General features: G+C 37.7%; 1 protein-coding gene across 43 annotated transcripts in view; it reads right to left on the reverse strand.

The window, feature by feature from the left end:
- Positions 1-26517, reverse strand: part of ABI2 (abl interactor 2) — a 90251-nt gene extending 63734 nt beyond the window's left edge. For 7 of the 43 annotated variants that reach the window (XM_028508708.2, XM_036023031.1, XM_036023010.1 and 4 more), the window contains exon 1: positions 26089-26429. In XM_028508708.2, the coding sequence (XP_028364509.1) occupies positions 26089-26205 (117 nt within the window). In that variant the 5' untranslated portion in view covers positions 26206-26429. Of the gene's footprint in view, positions 1-26088 lie in introns of all 43 variants that reach the window. The other 36 variants (XM_036023023.1, XM_036023024.1, XM_036023022.1 and 33 more) reach the window with 13 other exon arrangements.
- Between the last annotated feature and the right edge of the window lie 355 nt (positions 26518-26872).

Consider the following 26872-nt stretch of genomic DNA (forward strand, 5'->3'; position numbering starts at 1 on the left):
AAATAACTGCATTTTAAAATATGTTATAAAACATAGATTAATCACATCTGTGCTTAGGTTAACCCCCTCCAGTCCCATTAAAATAACAATAGACACTTCAAAAGGAAACAAAAGCACACACACACAAAAAACAAACTTCTAGAGGCTCAATCCAAAAAGATCCAAATCTGACTAATAAAAATACAAGAAAGAGAAAACAGAACAGAAACAACCAACAAAAGCATACAAGTTAATCTTCTAGAGCTAAAGAATATAAATGTCCACTAAATGTACTGATCAAATGATTACTAGTACAATTAATGAAAAAAAGACCCATAAGCAAAGAATATCATAAGGAGTAAATGATTCTACAAGGCTTCCAGACAAGAAAAGGAGGAAAAAATAGCACACCAAGAATCTGGAATCAAAATGGCACTTGACTTTTCAAAAGCAACACCAAAAGCTAGTTGAAATTGAGGAAATTTGAAGAACACCTTCACAATATGAGAGAATTATTTCCAACCTATAACTCTATATCTAGTCAAACTATTCATCTGGTAAAAGTTGAATAAAATTTTCAGCACACAAAAGGTCAACTTTTAAAAACTGTCAATGTATTTTTTTCCTCAGGAAGTACTGGAGGATGTGCATCCTCAAAATAGAAAGCTAAGGAAGAAGGAAGCATGGGAAACAGAAAGAAAGGATCTACATCAAAGAGCCAAAGGGAAGGGGAAAACTGAAAGCAAAGGAAATTTTTGAATTAACAGCTGTGCTGTGGGACTGAAATGTTAGTAATCCAGATTGGAGAAGATGGCAAAGGGCTCCAAGAAATATTTCTTCTGGAGGTAGAAAAGAAACTAATACTGAGACAATTCTCCGTGGGTGTTTTGCATTTCTGTACATGTGGAAGCAGAGGCACTGGTGGCCTTGTGCTAGACTATCTGTTCAAGGGCATCTGCATGGAAAACAGCCTTAGAAGACGGAAAGTCCATGTCTCTCTGGAGCAAAGGGAAGGCATGCTTACTAGCCAAAATAAAAGATACAGGTCCCCTAAATTCAGGTTTCCTCCCAATCCCAATACATATGCAAGTACCACCTGGCACCCTTTCACATCACACTGAAAATTGGGATTTGGGGGACACTCAAAGTGCAAGAAAATGCTGGTATTCTGGCTAATACAATTCCAGTGAGAAAGTCCTATACCTCTGAGCCAGGTGTCTCGTGTCTTCTGCCACATCAGCCATAAAACTGGGGTTAACCTGTTAGTCCCAGACAGGGTTCAATCTCAGACTCTTTACAGTTCCTGACAACTGATAGATTATTGATATGTTTTAGTATGTTGACATAAGATTTATACATCCAAGAGAAAGTTTAGAGATTTATTACAGATACACACATAATTAAACCAGCCAATACTGAAGTAATTATTAGCTCTTAGGAGAAAAAAACTTTGATTAAGAAGTACAATCACAGTCCACTGGGTGCTTCATTTGTGAATATTTAAATACATATAATGAACACACTTAAGAAATCCAAAATTGGTAAAAGTTATGTTGAGAAGATGAGAAGTGTAAGAAAACAAAGTCACCATTTGTCATAGTAGAAATGTCCAAAAAATTTGGACATGAGCATGAACATATGGAGATAAACATCACAAGGAAGAGATACAAGTTGAAAGTGCTTCCGGACATAAGTAATGGGGTACTCTTGAGGAAGGCTTTTTTTTTTAATTGGACATCCAATAGAACTGCAATATTAGAAAAAGTCAAATCTGTGGCATTCAACATGACAGTCACTAAGCACAGTTAGCTAGGGAGCATGTGAAAGGTAGCTAGAAGAAATATTACATTGAATTTTAAATTTAATTTCAATTAATTTAAATTTATGTAAACAGCCCCAGATGTTCTGGCTCAGCTGATTGGGCATTATGCCAAAAACCAAAAGGTCATCAATCAGAGAAATATTAATTCTGATAGATGTTTCTCTCTCGCATCAATGTTCCTCTCCCTTCCTTCCTTTCTCTCTAAAAAATTAATTAGTTAATTAAAAAATAAATTTAGGTAACCATATAGGATCAATCTACAAAATCAACTATATATATATATATATATATATATATATATATATATATATTTAGATTTTATTTATTTACCTTTAGAGAGAGAAGGGAGGGAGAAAGAGAGAGAGAGAGAAACATCAATGTGTGGTTGCCGGGGGGCATGGCCTGCAACCCAGGCATGTATCCTTGACTGGGAATTGAACCTGCGACACTTTGGTTCTCAGCCCGCCCTCAATCCACTGAGCTACGCCAGCCAGGGCTAAAATCAACTGTATTTTTATAAAATAGTAATAAAAATCCAAAACCTAAATTAAAAAATCAACTCTATTCACAATATAATCAAAAATAAAATACTTAAGACTCATTTTTAGAATAGAATTGTAGGACTTCTACACTGAAAATTACAAATCATTACCAGAAATTAAAGATGATCTGATTAAACGGAAAGACACACCATGTTCAAGGATCAGAAAACTTAGTATCAGATGGATCCCAAGTTTATATACAGAGTCAGCACAATCCCTATCAAAATTCTAGCAGCTTTTGGGGCAGAAATTAACAAGTGATCTTAAAATTCATACAGAAGTTCCAGGAATGTAGAGTAGACAAAATAATCTTGAGAAACAACAATGATGAAAGATATATAAATTTTAAAACTATGTAAGTGCAGTAACCAAAACTTTGCACTACTGACATAAGAACAGACATAGGAATCTATGGAATAGGATTTCCAGCCAAGATGGAAGAGTAGGCAGATACACTTTTGCCTCCTCACATAACCAAAACGACAACAAATTTAAAAACAAAAAAGCACCAGAACTACCAGAAAATCAAACTGTATGGAAGTCCAACAACCAAGAAGTTAAAGAGGAAACATTCATCCCAACTGATGGGCAGCCTGGGCAAAGAGCATGCACATCAAGGCCATGGACTAGGTGGGCGAGGCATGGCTGGCAGATGGGTGGTCCCATGAAGACCAACTGGGGAGTGAGAGAGACTGCACAACCCAGGGTTCCAGCATGGGAAACTAAAGCCTCAAAACCCCTGGCTGTAAAAACCTGTGGGGATTGTGGCAGTGGAAGAAACTCCCAGCCTCACAGGAGAGCTCACTGAAGAGGCCCACAGGGTCCTAGAACGACCACAAACCCACCCACCCAGGAAACAGCTCCAGAAGGGCCCAATTTGCTTGGCAGAAGCGACTGAAAGTAGGGGAGGGAGGGAGCTGAAGAAGCAATGCTGTTTCTTCTCTGAGCCTTCCTCCACAAACAGCACCACAACCCAGCAACGTGTGTTACCCCATGCTGCTGAATGCCTAAGGCTCTGCCCCTTGCAATGTTAACAGGTGCACCAAGAGAAAGAAATATGACCCAAATAAAAGAACAGATCAAAACTCCAGAAAAAGAATTAAGTGACAACCTCTCAGATGCAGAGTTCAAAACACTGGTAATCAGGATGCTCACAGAAATGACTGAGAACAGCCACAAAATAAAGGAAAAGTGAAGTCTATACAAAGTGAAATAAAGGGAAATATACAGGGAACCAACAGTTAAGGGAAGGAAACCGGGATTCAAATCAACGATTTGGAGGAGAAGGAAAAAATAAACATTTGACCAGAACATAAGAATAAAAATTTTTTTAAAATGAGGAGAGGCTTAGTAACCTCAGAGACAAGTTTAAAGATTCCAACATCCAAATCATAGGGGTGCCAGAAGGAGAAGTAGAACAAGAAACTGAAAACTTATTTGAACAAATAATGAAAAACTTCCCCAATCTGGCGAAGGAAAGAGACTTCCAGGAAGTCCAGGAAGCTCAGAGAGTCCCAAAGAAATTGGACCCAAGGAGGAACACACCAAGACACATCATAATTGAATTACCCAAGATTAAAGATGAGAGAATCTTAAAAGCAGCAAGAGAAAAGGAGACATTTACCTACAAAGGAGTTCCCATAAGACTATCATCAGCTGATTTCTAAAAAAAAAAAAAAAAAAAACACAAAACCTTACAGGCAAGAAGGGGCTGGAAAGAAGTATTCCAAGTCATGAAAAGCAAGGACCTACATCCAAAATTACTCTATCCAGCAAAGTTACCATTTAGAATGGAAGGGCAGATAAAGTGCTTTCCAAATAAAGTAAAAGGGTTTCATCATCACCAAGGCCTTATTATATGAAATGTTAAAGGGACTTACCTAAGAAAAAGAAGATGATCAAAAATATGAACAGTAAAATGACAACAAGCTCACAACTATCAACAACTGAACCTAAAAAACAACAAAAACAAACTAAGCAAACAACTAGAACAGGAACAGGATCACAAATGTTGAGATCACATGCAGGATTATCAGCATGGAAGAGGAGGGGAGAGACTGGGGGAAAAGGTACAGAGAATAAGAAGTATAAATAGTCAGTACAAAATAGACAGGGGGAGGTTAAGAATAGTATAGGAAGTAAACAAGCCAAAGAACTTATATGTGCCACCCACGGACATGAACTAAGGAGGGGGAATGCGGATGGGAGGGGAGGTGCAGAGATGAGGAGAATAAAGGGAGGGGAAATGGGACAATTGTAATAGCATAATCAATAAAACATTTATTTTTTATTATTTTATCATTGTTCAATTACAGTTGTCTGCATTTTCCTCCCACAAAGCCCCCCCACTCCCTCCAAACCTACCTCCCTCCCTTGCATCCACCCTCCCCCTTGGTTTTGTCCATGTGTCCTTTATAGTTGTTCCTGAAAACCCTTCTTCCCATTATACCCTCCCCCCTCCCCTCTGCTTACTGTCAGATTGTTCTTAATTTCAATGTCTCTGGTTAGGTTTTGCTTGCTTTTTTCTTCTGCTGACTATGTTCCAGTTAAAGGTGAGATCATATGGTATTTGTCCCTCACCACCTGGCTTATTTCACTTAGCATAATGTTCTCCAGTTCTATCCATGCTTTCATAAATGGTAGGAGTTCCTTCTTTCTTTCTACTGCACAGTATTCCATTGTGTAAATATACCATGGTTTTTTGATCTGTTCATTTACTGATGGGCAGTTAGGTTACTTCCAGCACTTGGCTATTGTAAATTGTGCTGCTATGAACACTGGGGTGCATAGGTTCTTTTAGATTGGTGTTTCAGGAGATAATCCCAGCAGTGAAACTGCTGGGTCAAAAGGCAGTTCCATTTTTAGTTTTCTGAGGAAATTCCACACTGTTTTCCACAATGGCTATATCAGTCTTCATTCCCACCAACAGTGCACTAGGTTTGCCTTTTCTCCATATCCTCTCCGACACTTGTTTGTTGATTTGTTTATGATGGCCATTCTGACCAGTGTGAAGTGCTGTCTCATTGTGGTTATAATTTGCATCTCTCTGATGGCTAGTGATGCTGAGAATCTTTTCATATGTCTCTGGGCCCTCTGTATGTCCTGCTTGGAGAAGTGTCTGTTCAAGTCTTTTGCCCATTTTTGAAATGGGTTTTTTGTCTTCCTGGAGTGGAGTCTTAGAAGTTCTTTATATATTTTGGAGATCAATAAAATGTATTTTAAAGAAAGAATTTAACTTAAACTAAGACAATAAAAAGGAGACAGGAATCAAAGACTTTAGGAATTAAGAAAATAAAAAATATGCTGTGATTATGATTAAACAGCTCCAATAATGTGTAAACCTGAAATATAGGAGATTACTGTTTCCAAATTCTTTGTTTTGCTTCTTATAGCTGATATTTTCCATTCAGCCAGTAATATGGTATCATACACACTGGTCTAAGACATGCTTACTAGTTTCTTATTTCCACAAACTGAAATATTTTCCTGAAAGATACAACAAAGTATTCTTTTTTTATTAGCACAAACCTGGAAAAGATGCCAAATACAAAAATAGCATTTGGCAGACTCCTCTGATTTGATCAAGCCAGCAACACTAAATTTCTCAAAGACTTAAGCAGTTGGGAAAGAACTTATTCTGAAATTTTATTTGAAAAAGTCCATAGATTTACATTTCAAGCAAACTTACCACAAGCAATCCCCTCTCATTAAAACAGAAAATTATAAAAACTTATATTGTTCTTTTGTTTTCACTGGAATACAGTTTTACTATGTAAAAGCAGTTACTGGCACAGCTGGTTGTTTTAATTATCACTAAAGATCAAGTTCCCTTTCTCTGAATACTAATATTAACAGCAGTCTTTACTTGGGAATACAAGATGATTAACTTTATGCTCCTAGGTAAGATTCATTCTAAACAAACCTTAAGCACATCTGGAAAAGTATGAATCAACAGTAACATTTGGCATTTCAAAACACAGGAAATTAAAAATACCTCTAAATTCTTGACTTTATTTGTAGATTGACAAAAATCTGCTCTTCCCATAGCTGCCTGAGGAGACCTCTGAATATGGTCCCAACCCAGAAAACAAAATTCCCACAAAACCATGCAAATCAAGAGGTTCAAATCTTTGTGTTCACTTTAAGAACACTTGTGAAACTGCCTGAGCCATCAGGGTATGCAAATCCAAACAGCTGCCAAGTACCTGAGGGTTGTCACTTTACAAAAGCAACGTGTGCCATTCCGTCATTACAATGGTGGGGTTTGGTAGGTGAGCCCAGGCCAAACAGTGGGACTGTACACAGAGTCAGTGGCCCAAAAAGAGTGCTGAATTTTTGCTGCACATGCTTAAAAATGCAGAGAGTAATACTGAGCATAACAGTTTAGATGTACGTTCTGTGGTCATTGAGTACATCCAAGTGAACAAGCTCCCAAGATGCATCTCGGAACTTACAGAGCCATGAACAATTGACCCATACATGCACTCTCCCTGCCACCCTGAGATGACCCTCCTCAGAAAGAGCAGATTGTTCCTAACCTGGGAATGGAGGTTGCAGAGAAGGAAAAGATATCCCATAAGAAACTGAAAAAACAAAAATTTAGGGCCCAGAAGAAAACTTAGCATCAAGTAGAAGCTAATAAAAGTTAAGAGCAGAAAAAAATCTGAAAATATTAAACTCTGAAATCTAACAAAATAAGGCCATTTGAGAATCTATATGTTTTCTCCACAGTTCTGAAATAATTTTAACTACGCTTATAAACACTGGAACGACTACTTATAGATTGACATCCCTTTTCATATTTATATTTTTCTATATAGAAATAAAGTAAGCATAATGAGAAAATGTTAAAGCACAGATGATCATACATGTAAATAAAAATTCAAGTTAGAAATCCCAGTGGGCTAGGTAAGACATCAGAGGCCTCTGACTACGTTCCTACACCTCTGCCTTACAGAGGAAAGAAACCAAGTGACAGTATAATTCAAAGGCATGAGATACTGGAGTTTCAGTAAGCAGTAGCACATATAACTCATGAAGATGTACAAAAATACACAGTATGGCAACTACAGTTAATAATACTGTACCACCTATATGAAAGTTGCTAAAACAGTAGGTCTTAAAAGTTCTTATCTCAAGAGGTCCTCGCCAGGTATCTAAGATGGTTTGAGTGTTGTCCTGATACACCAAGATTGTGGGTTGCATCCCTGGTCAGGGAATGTACGAGAATCCACCAATGAATGTGTGAATGAGTGGAGCAGCAAATCAATGTCTGTCTGTCTGTCCCCCCCCCTTCTCAATAACCAATAACATTTTTTAAAAATAATAAAAATTTTAAAAAGCTCTTCTCATAAGAAAAATTCTATAACTATGTGTGGTGACACACATTAATTTATTGTGGTGATAATTTTGCAATATATATAAGTATCAAGTTATTATGTTGTACACCTGAAATAACATAATACTGTGTCGATTATACATCAATAAAAAAATAAGCAGTAGTACATAAAGGATCACAGCTTCTCTCTATACCCAAATATCTTAACAGTAACATAAGTATTATAACATGTGCAAAGTCAAGGACAAAAACACGACAGAGTCAGCCAAATGGTACGTACTATGCTAATAATCCCTTTGTGGACCAGGGTGTACTAGTTAAAATTCAATAATAAAAAACAATGCCCCTGGCTGGCGTAGTTCAGTGGATTGAGCGTGGGCTGCAAACCAAAGTGTCGCAGGTTTGATTCCCAGTCAGGGTACATGCCTGGCTTGCAGGCCATGACCCCCAGCACCCTCACATTGATGTTTCTCTCTCTCTTTCTCTCTCCATTCCCTCTCTAAAAATAAATAAATAAAATCTTAAAAAAAAACAATGCCACATTTTTTTACAGAAATAAAAAAAAATCTGTAATTTACATGAAACCATAAAAGACCCCAAAAAGCAAATCCAAGAAAGAACAAAGATGACAGTGTCACACCTCATGATTTTAAGCTACATTACAAAGCCATCGTAATTAAAACAGTATGGAATTTTAAAAGGCACACAATGGAATAGAATTACAGCCAGTGCATAAATAAATCTTCACATATATTCAACTAATATTTGACATGGGAGCCAAGAATACTCAATAAGGAGAAGATAGTCTCTTCAATAATGATGCTGAGAAAACTGGATAATCACATACAGAAGAATAAAATTGGACCCCTATCTTATACCAGTCACAAAAATTAACTCAAAATGGATTAGATTAGAGACTTAAACATAAGACCTGAAACCATAAAATTCCCAGGAAAAAACACAGGAGAAAAAGTCCTTGATGTAGGTCTAGACAACTATTTAGACAGGACACCAAAAGCACAAGCTATAAAAGCAAAAACAAACAAGTGAGACTACATCAAATTAAAAACCTACACAGCAAAAGAAACCATCAACAAAATGAAAAGACAACCTACAGAATAGGAGAAAATATATGTAAACCATATTTAAGGGACTTGTCTAACTCAAGGGCAAAATAAAAATAACTAGATTAAAAAATGGGCAGAGGAATTAAATATACATTTTTCCAAAGATACACAAATGGCCAACAGGTACATGAAAAGGTACTCAACATCATTAAGCATCAGGAAAGTGCAAATCAAAACTGTAATGAGATATCACCTGTTAGAAGGCTATCATCAAAAAGAAAGGAAATCACAAGTGTTGGTGCAGTTGTGGAGAAAGGGAAATCTTGTGCACTGTTGGTGGGAATGTAAATTCGTATAGCCACTGAGGAAAACAGGACAGAGGTTCCTCAAAAAGTTAAAAACAGAACTACCATATAATCCAGCAATCCCACTTCTGGATAAATATCCAAAGGAAACAAAATCCTATTTCAAAGAAATCACTGCTGCATTATTTACAATAGCCAAGATATGGAAACAACCTCAGTGTCCGCCTATAGATGACTGAAAAATAATGGTATATGACATGTATGTACACACATACACACACCAAAAGACTGTTACTCAGCCATGAGAAGGAAGGAAATCCTCCCATTTGCAACAACATGGAGTGCATTATGCTAAGTGAAATAAGATAGACACAGGAAAATAAATACTGTGTGATAACCCTTATATGTGGAATCTAAAAAAGCCAAACTTGTAAAACACAGAACGGTGGTGGTCAGGGGTTAGGGGAGGGGGCTGGAGGAAATGGAAAGATGTTGGTCAAAGAGTACAAACTTCCAGTTATAAGTAAGTGCTGGTAATCTAGGTACACCATGTTGACTAAAGTTAAAATACTGTAGTACATACTTGAAAGTTGCTAAGAGAGTAAATCTGTGTTCTCAGTGTCTTAAATGTTCTCAGTGCCCCCTCCAAAAAATAAATCTTTTGTGAAATAATAGAGGTGTTACCTAATGCTATTGTAATAATTTCACAATACATACATGTATCAAATTGTCAAGTTATAAACCTTAAACTTACACAATGTTACATATCAATTATCTATCTCTCAGTAAAGCTGGGAAAAAATAAACTAGTGCCACACTCACTTTGAAAATTTATACAAGGCACTGAATATTTACCAAGGAAACACTAGAGGATTAAGCTCTAAGATTCGCCTCCAAATGCCATGTCCATAACAAAATCACAGAATTGGTCCACCAGTAACAGAATCAGAGCAGTGGGGAAGACTCATAAGGCAACCACTGTAACTCTTAATATGAGAAATGTACTACTGTATTATGCTGTAATCAGGAAATTGCCACATAATTACTACTAATCCTAGAACCTACCACGCCAAGTAAATGTACATCATCTAAAAAATGTATGTGCCACATCTCAGCACTCGATACTCACAAAGCTAGTAACTGTACAATGCTACATTACCACAGGAAAACTCAATGTTTCCACACTATTCTGGCCAGCATAAACCACGGCTAGAGCAGAAATGCAATCTCCCACTCATTTTCCCCTCCAAATAACAAATAAGCACATCAAGAAATGAGATAGAAAAATTATCACTTTACAACCACTACAGCAATATTTGCCTGTTTCAGGCAAAAATCATAAACACATATAAAAATCAATGTGAGAAAATTAATCATTACATAAAAAAGAAATGTTCTTTATATACCAGAAATATGACAAACACTATTCGAAACAAGCAGTCAAACTTCGCATCACCAATAATGGGACACACTGCTAATATGATGCACTGCACCAAGAATGTATCACTTACTTCCTGCCAAATATGCAAAATTGCATAAACTAAATATAATCATAAGGAAACTATCAGAAACTCAAATTAAGAAATATTTTAAAGGAAAAGATAAAACACATAAACTCTTTAAAATGTCAGTATAATGAAAAATTTTTTAAAGCTAAGGAATTGTTCTAAAAGTGGCATGACAAATAGTGCAATAATCCTGGACTGGAAGGAGAAAAAATTCTGCTAAAAAGAGTATTATCATGATACAGTTGGCAGAAATTAGAGTTCAGGAGTCAGAGGTAAAAGTCTGAGAAGACCAAGCCCATTACAGTTCCCAAAGCATCAGAAATCTGCAGAGAGACAGAAATCCGGAGATTTGCAGTGTCTCCCTTTAGTATTGAGCAGAGTATTGATCAGTGCATGCATATGAGAAAACTACCCAAGGATGTAGAGTCTCCCAAGAGGATTATAAGGAAGAGTGCCTGGTGCTCATACAGGACAGAGAATGGTGCATGTTTGTACCAGAGAAATGGAAAACCTCCCCACTTCATGGGGCACTGGTTAGATTACACAGAAAGGTCTTACCTTCTGATCAGTGGAGAATAACACTCCACTGGCCCACCAAACAAACCTTAAAAGACTCCAACAGTTTCCAAATAACTTAATTACATTCAAGAACAAACCTCAGAATATTAATAGGAATATTAAAAAAAGTCCAGCACCCAATAAAGTAATAATCACAGTGACAAGTATGCATTCAAAGATTACCAGTCATATACAGGAAGAAGAAAATATGACCAATAATGAAGAGAAAAATTCATTGAAGCCCAGAAGAATTGATACAAATGTTAAAATTAGCAATGGCATTAAAATAGTTATTATAACAGTATTTCTATGTATTTAAAAAGTTAAGTATAGTCCCAGATGACATAAAAAGACCCATATATAACTCCTAGAGATGAAATCTATAATGTCAGAGATAAAGAATACAGCAAATGGAATTAATAAAAAAAAATTAAAAAAAAAACAAGAAGACAAAAGAACATACTTTCTTTCTCCAAAATGAAGCGCAGAGAAAAAAGAGGTTGTAAAAAGTGAAAAGCTGTGGCCCTGGCTGGTGTGGCTCAGTGGACTGAATGCCAGCCTGCGAACCAAAAGGTTGCTGGTTCCATTCCCAGTCTGGGCACATGCCTGGGTTGCGGGCCAGGTCCCAAGTAGGGGGACTAAGTGATGAAAAGATAGCCAACCTATCAGATGCACATTCAAAACACTGGTAATCAGGATGCTCACAGAATTAGTTGAGTATGGTCACAAAATAGAGGAAGAAGTGAAGGCTATGAAAAGTGAAATAAAGGAAAATATACAGGGAAGCAACAGTAACTGGAAGAAAACTGGGACTCGAATCAACAGTGTGCACCAGAATGAAGAAATAAACATTCAACCAGAACAAAATGAAGAAACAAAAATTCAAAAAAATGAGGAAAGGCTTAGGAACCTCCAGGACAACTTTAAACATTCCAACATCCGAATCAGAGGGGTGCCAGAAGAAGAGGAAGAGCAACAAATTGAAAACTTATTTGAACAAATAATGAAGGAGAACTTCCCCAATCTGGCAAGGGAAATAGACTTCCAGGAAGTCCAGGAAGCTCAGAGAGTCCCAAAGAAGCTGGACCCAAGGAAGAACACACCAAGGCACATCATCATTACATTAGCGAAGATTAAAGATAAGGAGAGAATCTTAGGAGCAGTAAGAGAAAAGGAGACAGTTACCTTCAAAGGAGTTCCCGTAAGACTGTCAGCTGATTTCTCAGAAGAGACCTTACAGGCAAGAAGGGGATGAAAAGAAGGATTCCAAGTCATGAAAGGCAAGGATCTACATCCAAGATTGCTCTATCCAGCAAAGCTTTAATTTAGAATGAAAGGGCAGATAAAGTGCTTCTCAGATAAGGTCACGTTAAAAGAGTTCATCATCACCAAGCCCTTATTATATGAAATATTAAAGAGATTTATCTCAGAAAAAGAAGATAAAAAATATGAACAGTAAATAAATAAATAAGAGGCATTTATGGAACTGTAGGAAAACTGAAAATAAATGAGATAACTTAGACAAATTCTGAATAGCCATGTCTATTAAAGAAATTAAAAATTTTGTTTAAAACAATCTCACAAAGAATAATTAAGTTCAGATAGCAACACTGGTAAATTCAGCAATCAAGAAATAATACCAGTTCTACATAAACTCTTCTACAAAACTTGAAAAGAAATGCTTCCCAAGTCACCCTATTCTATTCTTTCCAACATTTCTCTAACACCAAAACCAAAGACATAAGAAAACTACAAACCAATATCCCTTACCACAAAATCCTCAGTGAAATACTAGCAAGCCAAATCTAGTATCACATTAAAAGGATTATAACCCATGACAAGTGGGATTTATCCCAGGAATGTACGAGTGGTTCAACATAGGAAAATCAATGTATCAATCTATTAATATATCATATTAATGGAATAAAGGGGAAAAACACATGACCAGCTCAACAGATACAGAGAAGTGATTTGACAAATTCAACACCCTTTCATGATAAAGACACAAATTAAGAACAGAAGGGAATATGCTCAACCTGATAAAGGACACCTATGACAAAACCCACAGCTAACATCATTCAGGCATACTTTGGAGATAACTGCAGGTTTGGTTCCAGACCACCATAACAAAGCAAGTATCTCAAAACAGCAAGTCATAAACTTCTTGCTGGCGGAGCGTCTGGCCTTCAGGGTTTGTAAAAAACATGATGTGTGAAACACAAGAAAGCGAAGCATAGTAAAAGGAGATGTGCCTGTATTTAACAGTAAAAATACTGAAAGCTTTCCCCCTAACATCAGAAACAAAACAAAGATAAGTAATTCAAATTCTTTCTGTGAACATGGTCTGCTCTTCTATACCTGGAATAAAAACTTTCAAGGGAGAAGAAAAAGTATCATTATTCAAGATCTATCTTCTGGCTGAAGACTTGGGGGACTAAATATTGGAAAAGTCTGGCTTCCCTTGTTGGCTTCCCTATTTAATCTTGTTCTGTAGTTTCTGGAAGTTCCTAACAATGTATCTACTCACCTCTATCCAAAGCTGTCAACAGACAAAGAGACAAAGCCAAACAATGGTCAGCAAAAACAACAAAAGAAAAATCGTCCCACGTTATATTCAGTTCAAACCCAATTAATTCAGAATTTACAAAAGAGGCTCACCATAGGAGTTAAAATGGTTAACAGAACTAGACTGTCAGATCCATGAATTACTTACCACTGATTTGACAAAACTCAATAAATAATTTTTGAATAAATAAGGAAAAATATATACCAAAAAATTTTAAATGGCATGAGTCCTAAGTGCAATCGTTTTACTCAACAAAACACAGAGGACACAGGGAGAAAAGACCACTATTGCTGTGTTAACTGAGTTTTAGTTTATTAGAGTCAAAGGTTAAGTTTGAGTTTACTTACCTCATTTTTTAAATATAGGAATATCTCCCTTGCTTATTTCCCAAGAAGCTGTAGATCAGTTCAGACATAAACTCTGTACTACGTGAAAGTAACTGAACTGCTGAATTTACTCTGAAGCACATGCCATGCCTGAAATAGCACTGCTGATTGTTCATCACACCTACATCGAATATGCTGAACTAATGGAAAGTATTGAACAACTTCATTTACCTATACATAAATCTACACACTCTTCAACCTTGGAAAGCTATTTCACAGCTCTCAAACAGATATTTTCTACTGCTTACTAGGAAAGACCTACTTTCTTCATTTAACAAATATTTACTGAATGCCTATTTTGTCCCAGGCACTGTTCCAGATGCTGGCAATGAAAGAGACAAAACTCCCTGCCCTCATGGTGCTCACATAACAGGGGAGGCAGACAGGCATAGAAATAAATAAGTCATGTTACAAGTAATGTTAAGAAAAATAAAGCCTGGAAAGAAAAGTACAAACAGAGAGTGAACAAAAGGCAGGAGCATGTTATAATTTTACACATATCAAAAAGGAGTTATCAAGAAGATGACGTTTGAGCAAAAGCCTGAAGGAGGTAAAAAATTCAGTCATACAACTACTTCTATCTGAGGGATGAGTACTCCTGGCAGAAGGCATAGTAAATGCAAAGTAACCAGTTTCCAAGGCAGAAGTATGCCTGGTATGTTCAAGAAAAGTGGCTGCAGTAGAGTGAGCACTGGGGAGAAAAGGAGGGTAACAGGAGATGATTCAAGACTAGAAGCTCAAACATTTGCAGCCTGTAGGCAATTTTAAAGACTAGTTCTTACACTGAGTGAGATGGGAAATCTCTGAATATTATGAACAGAGGAGTGACATGATCTGACTTACCTAGATTTTTAAAAGATTACTCGGGTTGCTGTTCTAAGACTAGCTAAAAGGTTACTGCCATAATCTAAGTGAGGGATGGTGGTGGCTTGGACCAGGTTGGCAGCAGGGGTTGTGATGACTACTCAGATCCAGACATGTGAAGATCAAGCCTTTTATTATCCAATGGAGTTAATGATGACTCCAAGAGTTTTGGCTTAAGTATCAAGGAGGTTGGAGCTGACACTTACTGATGCAGGAATGACTGCAGGAAAAGCTATGCCCAGGTACAAAGGTAGGCTTAAGGGAGCACCACCCCCACCCTCAAAAATGATTACATCCTAATCCCTGCAAACTGTGCATATGTTACCTTACATGGCAAAAGAAACTGCAGATGTGACAAAGATCCTGAGGTGGGGAGATTATCTGAGTGGGCCCAATATAATCCTGAGGGCCTTTGTAAGAGACAGAGAGTCCGAGTCAGAGAAGGCAATGTGACAACTGAAGCAGGAGACAACAGAATGTGATGACAGAAGCAGAGGGACAGAAAGAGATGTGAAAACAGAAGAGACCAGAGCGATGCCACTGCTGGCTTAGAAGCTGAAGGAGGATCATGAGCTAAAGAATGTTGAGTGGCCTGTAGAAGCTGGAAGAGGCAAAGAAACTGATTCTCCCTTAGAGGTTCCAGAGAGAACACAGTTGTGTGGCTCATTTTTGTCTTCGAACCTTCAGAACAATAAAATGATATAAGGTCATGTTGACTTAAGATGCTAAATTTTACAACAGCAATGGAAAAATAATATTGAAAATAAGTTTGAATATTTAGAAATTAAGAAATAAATACATCAGAGTTTTGTATTATTACAAAATCTCCTTCTGGATTTGAAAATAACACCAGGACTATAAGGTTGCATATGCAAAAGATATTGTGTCAGTTTAAACAAATGTCTTAGCATTTTCTTATTTTTTATTTTTTAATTTTAATTGTTGTTCCAGTAGTTTTCTGTCCCATCCCAGCCGCCCACCCCCCTCAGTGTTCCCCTCCTCCCTCCCATTTCCACCACCCTCGCCTAGTTTTTGTCCATGTGTCCTTTATACTCGTTCCTGTAAACCCTTGCCATTTTCCCCTGAAATTCCCTCCCCTCTGGTCACTGTCAGCCTGTTCTCTATCTCAGTGTCTTTGGTTATATTTTGCTTGTTTGTTTGTTTGTTTTGTTGTTTAGGTGTCTGTTAAAGGTGAGATCATATGGTATGTCTTAGCATTTTAAATAATTTCCTTATACGTATAGTTCAAAATGGGAGCTAAAGTAGTCATAAGCTTAATGATAATATTTGGTCACACGTGATCTGAAGACTTATCTCTGAACCTCTGGACTCGGCAGACTTTGTCACCCTGATAGATACAAACTCTAGAAGGCCTACCTCATGTAAGTCCTTCCATCTTGGCAAACTGTTGGAAAGGCTGAAAGTTATAGTGCCTATGGTCTAAGTCAACACAGAACCATAAAATGGATATAACAACACTGGGTAAATTGGTTTTTACATTTATCATAAGAGGGCATGAAGTATAAATATCACTCTGAAGTTTTAGGATAAAGCCCAACCTGAACCCAGGATATCCATAATTAGTATGTGACTATTTGTAGAAAATTAAAATACAATTCTGTGTGTCTGTGCTACAGTTTTACCTAATACACTTTAGTTATAAAAGCTATGAAAACCTGTTTAACTAGAAAAATCCTACCATAATACACTTGTAGTGCAATAGGACATGTGAAATTAGGATGCAAGAAATCCCAGCCCCACAGATGCAAGCATCTTTGAACCCCAAATACAGCCAGATTTCATCCTAACAAAATGAAAAAGGAAGCCCCTGGCCAGGCAGCTCAGCTGGTTCCAGCGTCAGGCCCATAAACCAAGGTTGCAGGTTCCATCCCAGGTCAGGGCACATACAACAGGCAATCAATGAATGCATAAATAAGTGAAACAATTTCTCTCCCTCTCTCCTCTTCTCTCAAAAATCAACTTAAAAAATATTTCTTAAAGAGTCTACCAATGAATGCATAAATAAGTGAAACAAACTGATGTTTCTGTTTCTCTCTAAAATCAATAAAAATTCAAAAAATAATTAGAAAGTGACCAAGTAAAGATATCTCAATAGTGTAAAAAATGACAAAATAACACTTAAGTTTTCCATATACATTAATAATGACTGCAGTAACTGCAAACATTTACTTAGCATGGTTCACTGACTGTGAGATGAACAGTTCATACTTTAACATAACTGAAATTCCAGTATTTAAGTGTTTAAGTGATAGTGTTAACTTAGTGACACATAAAATAATGGCATATCTCAAAAAACTAATAGTCTTAGATTTGATTAAACATGTACCCTTTTAGCTGTATGTAAATGTATTAACTCATTTATCTTCAAAACTACCCTATGAACTATTATAATTTACATCCTACAGATAAGAAAACTGAGACAGGGAGGTCAAACAGCTTCCCAGGCACAGCCATTAACATTAGTTACCTTTACAATGCATTCCAGTATTTAATTACCAAAATCACTATTTAATAAAACCCACATATTTTCAGGTTTTTTGTAACCTTTTTAATGATCTCAATATGAAAAGAAATTTAAGGTTTTTTTTTAAATAGTAATGCTCTCCAGGGATGTCCAACCTTTAGGCATTTCTGGGCCACACTGGAAGAAGAGTTGTCTTGGGCCACACACTAAACATACAAACCCTAACAAAAACAGATGAGCAAAAAAAGGTTTTAAGTAAATTTACGGCTTTGTGTTGGGCCACATTCATAGCCATCCTGGACCACATGCAGCCCGCAGGCTGCAGGCTGGACACTCCTGCCAGGTAAACCTTAATAAAGAGTCCTTTAGCATATACAAATACAGCACATAGCAAAGTTCATAAACAGCAGTCAATATACAATATGCATACACCTGTCTGACAAAGCATGCTTATTATAGCAAATTTCTAGACATCAGTATTAGTCCATTTCTTAAAAAAAATTCTATTATCTCCAAATGCTTATTACTTGACTGACCAAATTTCCTCCTAAGTACAAATTTTTTAGAAATCTATCTCGCAATCAGTGTCATTCACCTTTATCAACACACCAAAAATAAAATGAACATCTCAATAGATGTAGGAAAAAAACACATGACAATATGTCATTTATAGTTTTAAAAAAAACTTCTCAGCCCTGGCTGGCGTAGCTCAGTGGATTGAGCGCGGGCTGGGAACCAAAGTGTCCCAGGTTCGATTCCCAGCCAGGGTACATTCCTGGGTTGCAGGCCATAACCCCCAGCAACCGCACATTGATGTCTGTCTGTCTGTCTCTTTCCCTCCCTTCCCTCTATAAAATAAATAAATAAATAAATAATCTTTAAAAAAAAAAAAAAAAAACAACTTCTCAGTAATCTAAGAATAAAAGAAAACTTCCCCAACCTAGTAAAAGGCATTCACAAAAAACCTACAGTAAATTCATACTCAATGGTGAAAGACTACCTGTTTTCCTAAAACTGAGAACAAATGAAGGACACAGGCTCTCACCACTCCTACCCAACATCATGTTGGAGGTCCTAGTCGGTGTCATAAGGCAACAAAGGGAAATAAAAGGAAAAAATACTAGAAAAGATGAAATAAAACCATGTTTATTTGCTGATGACATGATTGTTTACATTTTTAAAATCCCAAAAAATCTTCAAAAAACACTATTATGTTTGATGCATAAATTTAGCAAGGTCACAGGTTAAAGGGTGAATATGTAAAAGTTAATCCTTTTGGTACCCTAGTAATGAACAAATGGAAACTGCTGTAGTGCCAAAAATTATTAAATAATTAGGGATAAATATAAAATATGCAAAGTTTGTGTGTATTCTAAGGACTACGATGACAAGAGACATCAAAGATAACCTAAGTAAACAGAAAGAAGTATCAAAGCCATAGATTAGAACACTCTGTATTTTGAAAATCTCAATTTGTCCCCAAATGATCTACAAATTTAATGCCATTTCCCAGCAAGTCTGCAGAAATTAACAAGCCAATACCAAAACATACCAAAAAAGCAAAGGACCTAGAATAGCCAAAACAATTCTGACAAAGAGCAAGGTAAAAGATTCACACTACTTTGACTTCAAGACTTACTGTAACACTACAGCATGGTAAGGGCCAAGAGTACACACATACACATCAAAGGAACAAAAGACGAAAACAGACCCAAACACATTGGTCAATTGATTGTCAGCCAAGGGAATTCAACGAGGAAGGAGTCTTTCCTACAAATGGTTCTTTAACAATCAAAGAGTCACTTGCAAAACAAAACAAAAAACAACCTTCACCCATACCTCACACCATGTAGAAAAATTATTTCTAAATGGATCATAGGCTTAACTGTAAGCCTAAAACTATAAAAATGTCTAAAGGACAAACAGAACATCTTTGTGACTTTAGGTTAGATAAATATTTCTTAGCTATAACACCAAAAATATGAACAAAAAAAGAAAAAAATGATATATTAGACTCTGTCAAAATTTAAAACTTCTGTTCTGTGAAAGACATCTTAAAATGAAAAGACAAATCACATACTGGGAGAAAATATTCATGAAATATATATCTAAAAAGTATTTGTATCTAGAATATATAAAGAACTCTAAAAACTCAACAATAAGCAAACAATTTTTAAAAATGCACAAAGGAGCCCTGGCAGGTGTGGCTCAGTGGATTGGGCACTGGCTTGCAAACCGAAGTGTAGTCGGTTTGATTCCCAGTCAGGGCACATGCCTGGGTTGCCAGCCAGGTGAGGTCCCCAGTATAGGGTGTGGGAGTGGCAACCACACAGTGATAATTCTCTCCATTTCTTTCTCCCTCCCTTCCTCTGTCTAAAATAAATAAATAAAATCTTTTAAAATAATGCACAAGAGGTCAAACAAGCTTCACCAAAGAGGATACGGAGATGGCAAATAAACACATGGAAAAAGATGCTCTAATTCATTAGTCATTAAGAAAATGCAAAACAAAACCAGTGAGAGATCACTAATATCAATCAAAATTGCTAAAAGTTTAAAACCAGACAAAACCAAGTGCTGACAAGGATAAAGAGCAACTGGAACTTTGCTGGTGGGAACATAAAATAGTATCATCATTTCGGGAAAAAAGTTCAGCACTTCCTATAACCCATGTAAGCCCAATGATTCTATTGTTAAATATTTACTGTCAATGCAAAGATAAGGGGTAAGGCAAGACCTAACACCTTTGCTCAAGCCCTAACAGGAAGTCTACTATTTAGAGAGCTAAAGTAAGCTCTCTGTTGGTTATAAGCTCTCTGTTGTAAGCTCTCTATTCTGTTGGTTAAACAACAGAATAAATTTGTCAAAATTCATAAACCTAAAAAGGGTGACCTGTATTATATGTGTATTATACCTCAATAAACATGACTACAAAAATCAAATGAGAAAAAAAATCTGTGTTGTAACAAACTATTTTGTGGTCAAAGTTTCTATATCAAAGTCTATTACTTACATTAAAAGTAAGATGATAAGATAAGATAAGATGAAATGTACCCTGGTGAGGTGACTCAGTTGTTTGGAACATCATCCCATACACCAAAAGGATACAGGTTCGATCCCCAATCAAGGCACATAGAGGAGGCAAAATTAATGCTTCTCTCTCTCTCTTAAATCAATAAACAAATCTTCAGGTGAGGATTAAAAATAAAAAAAATAAAGAGTAAAATTCTGTTCCTGGCAAAGTAATGACTGCAATATGAATGTTGCTTACTATATCATAAGAAAGGAAAAGCTTGCAAAGGAAATTTAGAGGTAATTACACTCGGTCTATAGAATAATTCAGTGCACAGTCTCAAATACAGTCGAGAATGTATTTCTGACATTCAGCAACTATTTAAGTAGTGTCTACTATATGTACATCATATCCCTAATGGATATCAAAAATCTTAAGATACGACTCTATCTTCTACCAGTTTTGTATGTGGAGAAGGAATACCAAGTAAATGAAAAATTCAAAGTAGCAGGTGTTGGCCCACATGCTACTTCAAAAAGCCAATCTATTAAGTCCCATAAAAATTCAATCATAAGCTATCAAAAGTCTATGGATAGTATAATATAACTTTCAGGATACTTCCATTCATCCACCAAAAGATTATATTTATACTTCCACCAAATGCTATTAAAATTCCTTGAGTTCTAAAAGGAAAATAACACCAAAGAATCTCATTCTTTAAAATGTCTGAAATATATATCCTACACATGAGAAAACCAATTTGGTTATAAACCATTCTTTGGGAGAAAATAGGCCACCCTGAATAAAGGAAACCTATCGCACATTCATACATTAATCATACCAAAGTAAGAAGACAAAGAAAAGAACGAGTTTATGACCTGTTTGACTAAAAGGCAATTTCTAAACAAGTGTTTCAAAGTAGGGCAAAAAATGAAGTGCAGCTGAAGTCCCTGGATCAATAAAGGGAATTAAGAGGTCAATTAAGCACCTTGGAGAAGGTGTAGAAAGTGCACAATGACAAAACTACAGAAATTATTTTTATATTTTAAAGACTTTATTTATTGACTTAATTATTTTTAGACAGGGGAAGGGAAGGAGAAAGAGAGGGAGAGAAACATCAGTGTGTGGTTGCCTCTCACATGCCCCCTACTGGGGTCCTGGCCTGCAACGCAAGCATGTGCCCTAGACTGGATCGAACTGGCAACCCTCTGGTTCACAGGCTGGCACTCAATCCACTGAGCCACACCAGCCAGGGACAAAAATTATTTTTAAAATTAAATTTAAGATTTTTAATTATAAAAAGAATAGGCTCAGAATGTAATTTAATATATTTTCCAACCCTGTCAAATTTCTTGATATTGGCTAGTTTGTCTTTTTCACTGAAAATCCAAACACCAAATGTCTCTGCTGGGAAGTCAGGACTAGTTTTGTCAGGGATGATAAACCTTGATCAAATCCTGGTAAATTAAATCACCTCAATCTACCGAAATCAAGTTTCCCTAATTCAGTCCACATACGTGGTTTACTCCTGTCTGTGGAAGTAAAAGACAAAAATCACAGGGAAGGACCTTAAGGTTCTACTCTCAAATGATGGGCATTATTTCTCTCCTTTGTCATTCTAGGTACTTATAAGATTCTTCTACTTGTGAGAACAGACAGAACTCAAACACATCAACACAAACCTCCTTTCTATATACTCTATGACACCCATAAAAGACAAAGGCAAGCCTAGTACCATTAAAAGTTTCTTTTTAAAGAATGGTATAGAAGTACTACAGAATATGAACCTATTTTTAAGAAAATATGATATACTGTATGTTACTTATATCAAAAAGATTTAAAAGTATAAATACTAGATATATGTTCAAAATGATTAGACAATTTGTACTTTCTAATAATTTTTCAATAAGTATGTATTCTATAGCTTTTATTAAATAAGAATTTTAAATATCTGTATCTTTTAGTACTTACTTTTTTATGAAATTATCTGGGAAAAAGACATAATTCTATTATCTCTTTATAAATATTTCATGAAATTTTTAATTAACTGTGGAGTATCCTTGTTGATAAAAAGAAAAAAGGAGAGCTTTTAACAATAGCTCTCCTGTTATTAAAAAGCAAGAAAAGTAATTCAAATAAAATATTAAGATAAATTCATAATTTCTGTTCTTCTGAGCAAATTCATTTTATTGAATAATTTTGTTCCAATTCTAAATAATGAACAATGGTAAATATCAGCAAACTGCAATTATAACTTTCTATCATCACATTTCAGAAAAGTTTTCTAGAGGTTAAAGTAGTAAAATAAAAATCATCTAAACTTTTACTACAGATTATTTTTAAATTTCTGTTTCACTGCATTAGTAACATAGAAAACTACTACTTATAACCCTGCTCTGCTCTACCTGTAGATCTTGTTGGTGTTCATACAGACAATATCTGATCACTTCTAATGCTGATAATATATCTGAAGGATATTTTTATAACACAGAAGCAATTTAAAGAGTGCAAATGTTTTCAGGACAGCACAATCATTTTCCATTCTTTGTCAATTTCACATTAGAATTCACATTTAGAATATTCCTATTTATCTTAAATTTTTGGATATTCCTATGCATAAAATCAGCTATTTAAGAACACTGAGGCCCTGGCTGGTGTGGCTCAGTGGATTGAGTACCAGCCTGCAAACCAAAGGGTCATGGGTTGGATTCCCAGTCAGGGCACATGCCTGGGTTGTGGTCCAGGTCCCCAGTAGGGGGCGCGTGAGAGGCAACCACACATTGATGTTCCTTTCCCTCTTTCTCCCTCCCTCCCTTCCCCTCTCTGAAAATAAATAAATTCTTAAAAAAAAAACACTGAGGGGAAAAAATACCTTACCTTTTATTACATATGATCAACAGATCTGTCCTTTTTCTGCTTGACAAGCAAAAATTACATTTCCACACAACAAAATTGAGTATCAGGTTAGTTAGCTTGAGCTAGTGTTTAGGGCATGGTGCTATAATAAGGCTAAATTGACCTTTTGGTCACTGATCCCACCAATTAACTTTCCTCTATTGCAGGGCCAGAGGCAGTATCAAAACCCCTGCTGGTCAATTCTTTGGATTGCAAAGACAGCCTGCCGACTGTGCAGCTAGGTCAGCACAAATCACTATCACCACGGTCTAATTATCAACTTTACTACAGACAAATCATGTAAGGGCTGTCATCTGGGAAGAGACCACCAAAAATACACCCAGTGGATCCTCAAACTGATGATAATCTAAGGTAAAAAATATATATAATCTGTTTTAGATGCTAAACTGAAGAAATATTTCAAAATCCAAATCCATTTCTATTAATCAATATTTATTCTTTGAATTTCAAAATGCCACCACTAAATTGAGTCCCACTGCTAAGACAGTGTGTAAACATAAAAAGACAATCACTGATCCCTTTAACCTCTCAACCTGTACTTTCACCTTTATGTAACAATTACAATCTAAGGAGTACTATACCTTGAAATTACAATAAAAATTCCAAAGAGAGACAAATCTGTTTTCTTCACTCACTGGTAGTAAGTGCAACACAATCATTTGTTCACCCTCAATTTCTCTTCTGACCTTTAACTCTTTTCACTAGTAATACGCTGCACAAGGCAATAAAATTACTACTTTTGTCCTTTAGTTGCCTTTAAAATAAAATTACTACTTCAGTCCTTTAGCACCTAGAGAAGGTGAACTCCCTGAGATAGCACAGCTTCTTCCAGCCCTCCCACCTGAAGTCCATTACACAGCATAAATTGGCACAGTATATGTTATCATTTGCTCACAGAGCAGCTTCTAGTAACTGCACTGTGAAATTCTGGACACTAGATGGATATCATCAAACCTTGACACAGTATGAGGCCATAGGCCATAAAGACTTTTGAATATATTTAATGGAAAATTGAGCAAGTGTACCTTTCAATCTCTCCTATCCCACTCATTATCAGAAAAGCACCCTACAGCCCTGACCGGGTGCTCAGTTGGCTGGAGCCACGTCCCCTACTCCAAGGTTGCAGGATCCGTCACAGCAAATACAAGAATCAACCAATGAATACATAAATAAGTGGGACAACAAATCGATATTTCTCTTTCCTCCCTCCTTCCCTTCTTTTCTCTCTCTCCTTTGCTCCCTCCCTTCCCCTCTCTCTAAAATCAATCAATTGATAAATAAATAAATTTTTAGAAAGAGAAAAGCACCCTATAAATACGGACAGCTATATTTTTGCACAAAATCTTTGACCCAAGACACAGTCTTTCTTTTCCTACTAGCCAAATACTTTCAACTGCCTCTTTGGAGAGAAAAGCCTGGGATTATATCTGGTTCATTCTCCATTACAAATATTCCCTACAAGATAATAAAGAGTTCAGTGTATAGCTAACCAAGTAAAATATCACAATACCATCCTCGATTAACCATCTGCTCCTTACAAAATTTATGAACCGATACATTTTAACACCTCCTTTTTTTAAGTTTAAACTAAGACTGGAGAACGATCCCCAATACCTGGTGTTAAGAAGGGTGCCTGAAGAGATGGATATGGGAGCAGGAGAAAAAAAGACCATAGTGTAGGAACAATTTAACATACTTCCATGTCCACCTTTATCCCAAGAGAATTCAAATGGGAAGGGAAAAAATGGAGGTAGGACCTGTGATTCGGAAACAGCCATAAGAAAACAAAAGACGCTGAATTTGCAAACTGTACGTTTTAACATATTCTTTCAAGTAATTTTCTAAAGAAGAATTTTTTAACCCACAGAATCTTTCGCTTCACCTAGGCGCAGCTGAATCTCACCTCATCCAATATCCCCCGCCTCCATACACACATACACAGCACTACCACTTTGAGTCCCTGTGCCAAACCAACCATCACGGGAAAAATTAAACCATGAGGATCATTTCCTAATGTTCTCTGAAAAATAGTCACAATTGTTTTTCCCACAGGAAAATAAATCATTTATTCTAACGGGTTGGGAGACGGGAAAGCTTATTATCATGCAGCTTTTCGTTCTCCATACAGAGGAAAACAGCAGTAACTTCCAAAAAGAGACAACTGAGACAACTGCTCTTCTATTGTATGTATCCCCAGTTAGAATCTAAAACACAAGCCAAAAAAACAAAAACACCCACACACTCAAACAACAGTCTCCCGAGGCATTCACATGAATAGAAACTGAGACACTTCACTTTGCAGCAACACCTAAAAAAATCCTCCAGAGCTTGGGGGAAGGGGATGACCCATGCTTCCCCAACACCCCTGCCACATCGGGGGAGCATGATTCTGTCAAATACAAAACGCCACTCTCCGCCTCCCCCGCCATCCAGAACATTGACTGGCACCGGGAGCGGGGGCGACCAAGGGCAGGAGAAGAGGCGGGGACACCACACACCGCCTAATTCACGGCTTTTAAAAATGTTTTAAACCTCCGATTTCCTCCACCCGGAGAATTCTCATCCACTCACCAGCCCCAACTCCCACCCCGCCCCACCCCCAATCGCGGGCGCCGCAGGGCCGGTCCCCGCCCGGGCCTCAGCCCGTGCACCCCGCGCCCCCCAGCCCGCGGTGGGGGGTCCCACGCGCCGCTCACAACCCTGAAGCCCCGCGCGCCCGGGCCAGAAGACGCGTCTCACCTGGATGTAATTGTTCTCGCAGTAATCCGCCACCCGTTCCAGATTCGTGTAGCTGTCGAAGAGAGCCCGGCGCCCCCCCGGGATTTCCTCCTCGAGCAGCATCTGCAGCTCCGCCATCTTCACATCCTCCTCCTCCTCCTCCTCATACAGACCGCAGAGGCAGCGGCGGCCGCAGCGCTAGGGAAACCCAAGCTTGGGAGAGGAGGAGCAGCGGCCACGGCGGCCGCAACTCGGGAGGAGCGAGAAACACCCCCGCGCGCGACAGGGGAGGGGTCAGCAGGGACGGGGGCGGGGCGCGAGCCGATGGACTCCGAGGACAGTCACCGCGGCGACAGCTGGCCAGGCGCGCGCACGCGCGCTCCTCTCCCTCCCTCCTCCCAGAGCGCTGAAAAAGATTCCCACCCTCCGCCCCGCGCTCACCCCTCCCCCACTTCCGGCGTCTCCTAGCGACGACCCGAGTGGGGGCCGGGATGCGCGCGGTAGTCGGGCCCGCTGTTAACCCTTGGGCCCCCGCCGGCTGCGCGTTGTGGGAAATCCCCCCGGTGGCCTTTGTTAGTCCGGAGTGAACGCTCCACTGGGCCCTGGAGTCTTCCCGCCGGCGCCCTCGGAGATGCCCCCGCCGCCGCCCTCCGCAACGCCCCCGCCGCGAGTTGCTCAGCCTGGGGTCCGAGGCCTTGCTGTGGTCATTGGCCTGAGGGACTTGTCAGCCCACGAAACTTCCATGCAGCTTTAAGTCCCGCATTGCTTTTCATTTTTCTCTTCATCTTTGACCTCATCCATCCTC

The sequence above is a fragment of the Phyllostomus discolor genome, chromosome 4 (assembly GCF_004126475.2).
Source record: "Phyllostomus discolor isolate MPI-MPIP mPhyDis1 chromosome 4, mPhyDis1.pri.v3, whole genome shotgun sequence".
Lineage (NCBI taxonomy): Eukaryota > Metazoa > Chordata > Mammalia > Chiroptera > Phyllostomidae > Phyllostomus > Phyllostomus discolor.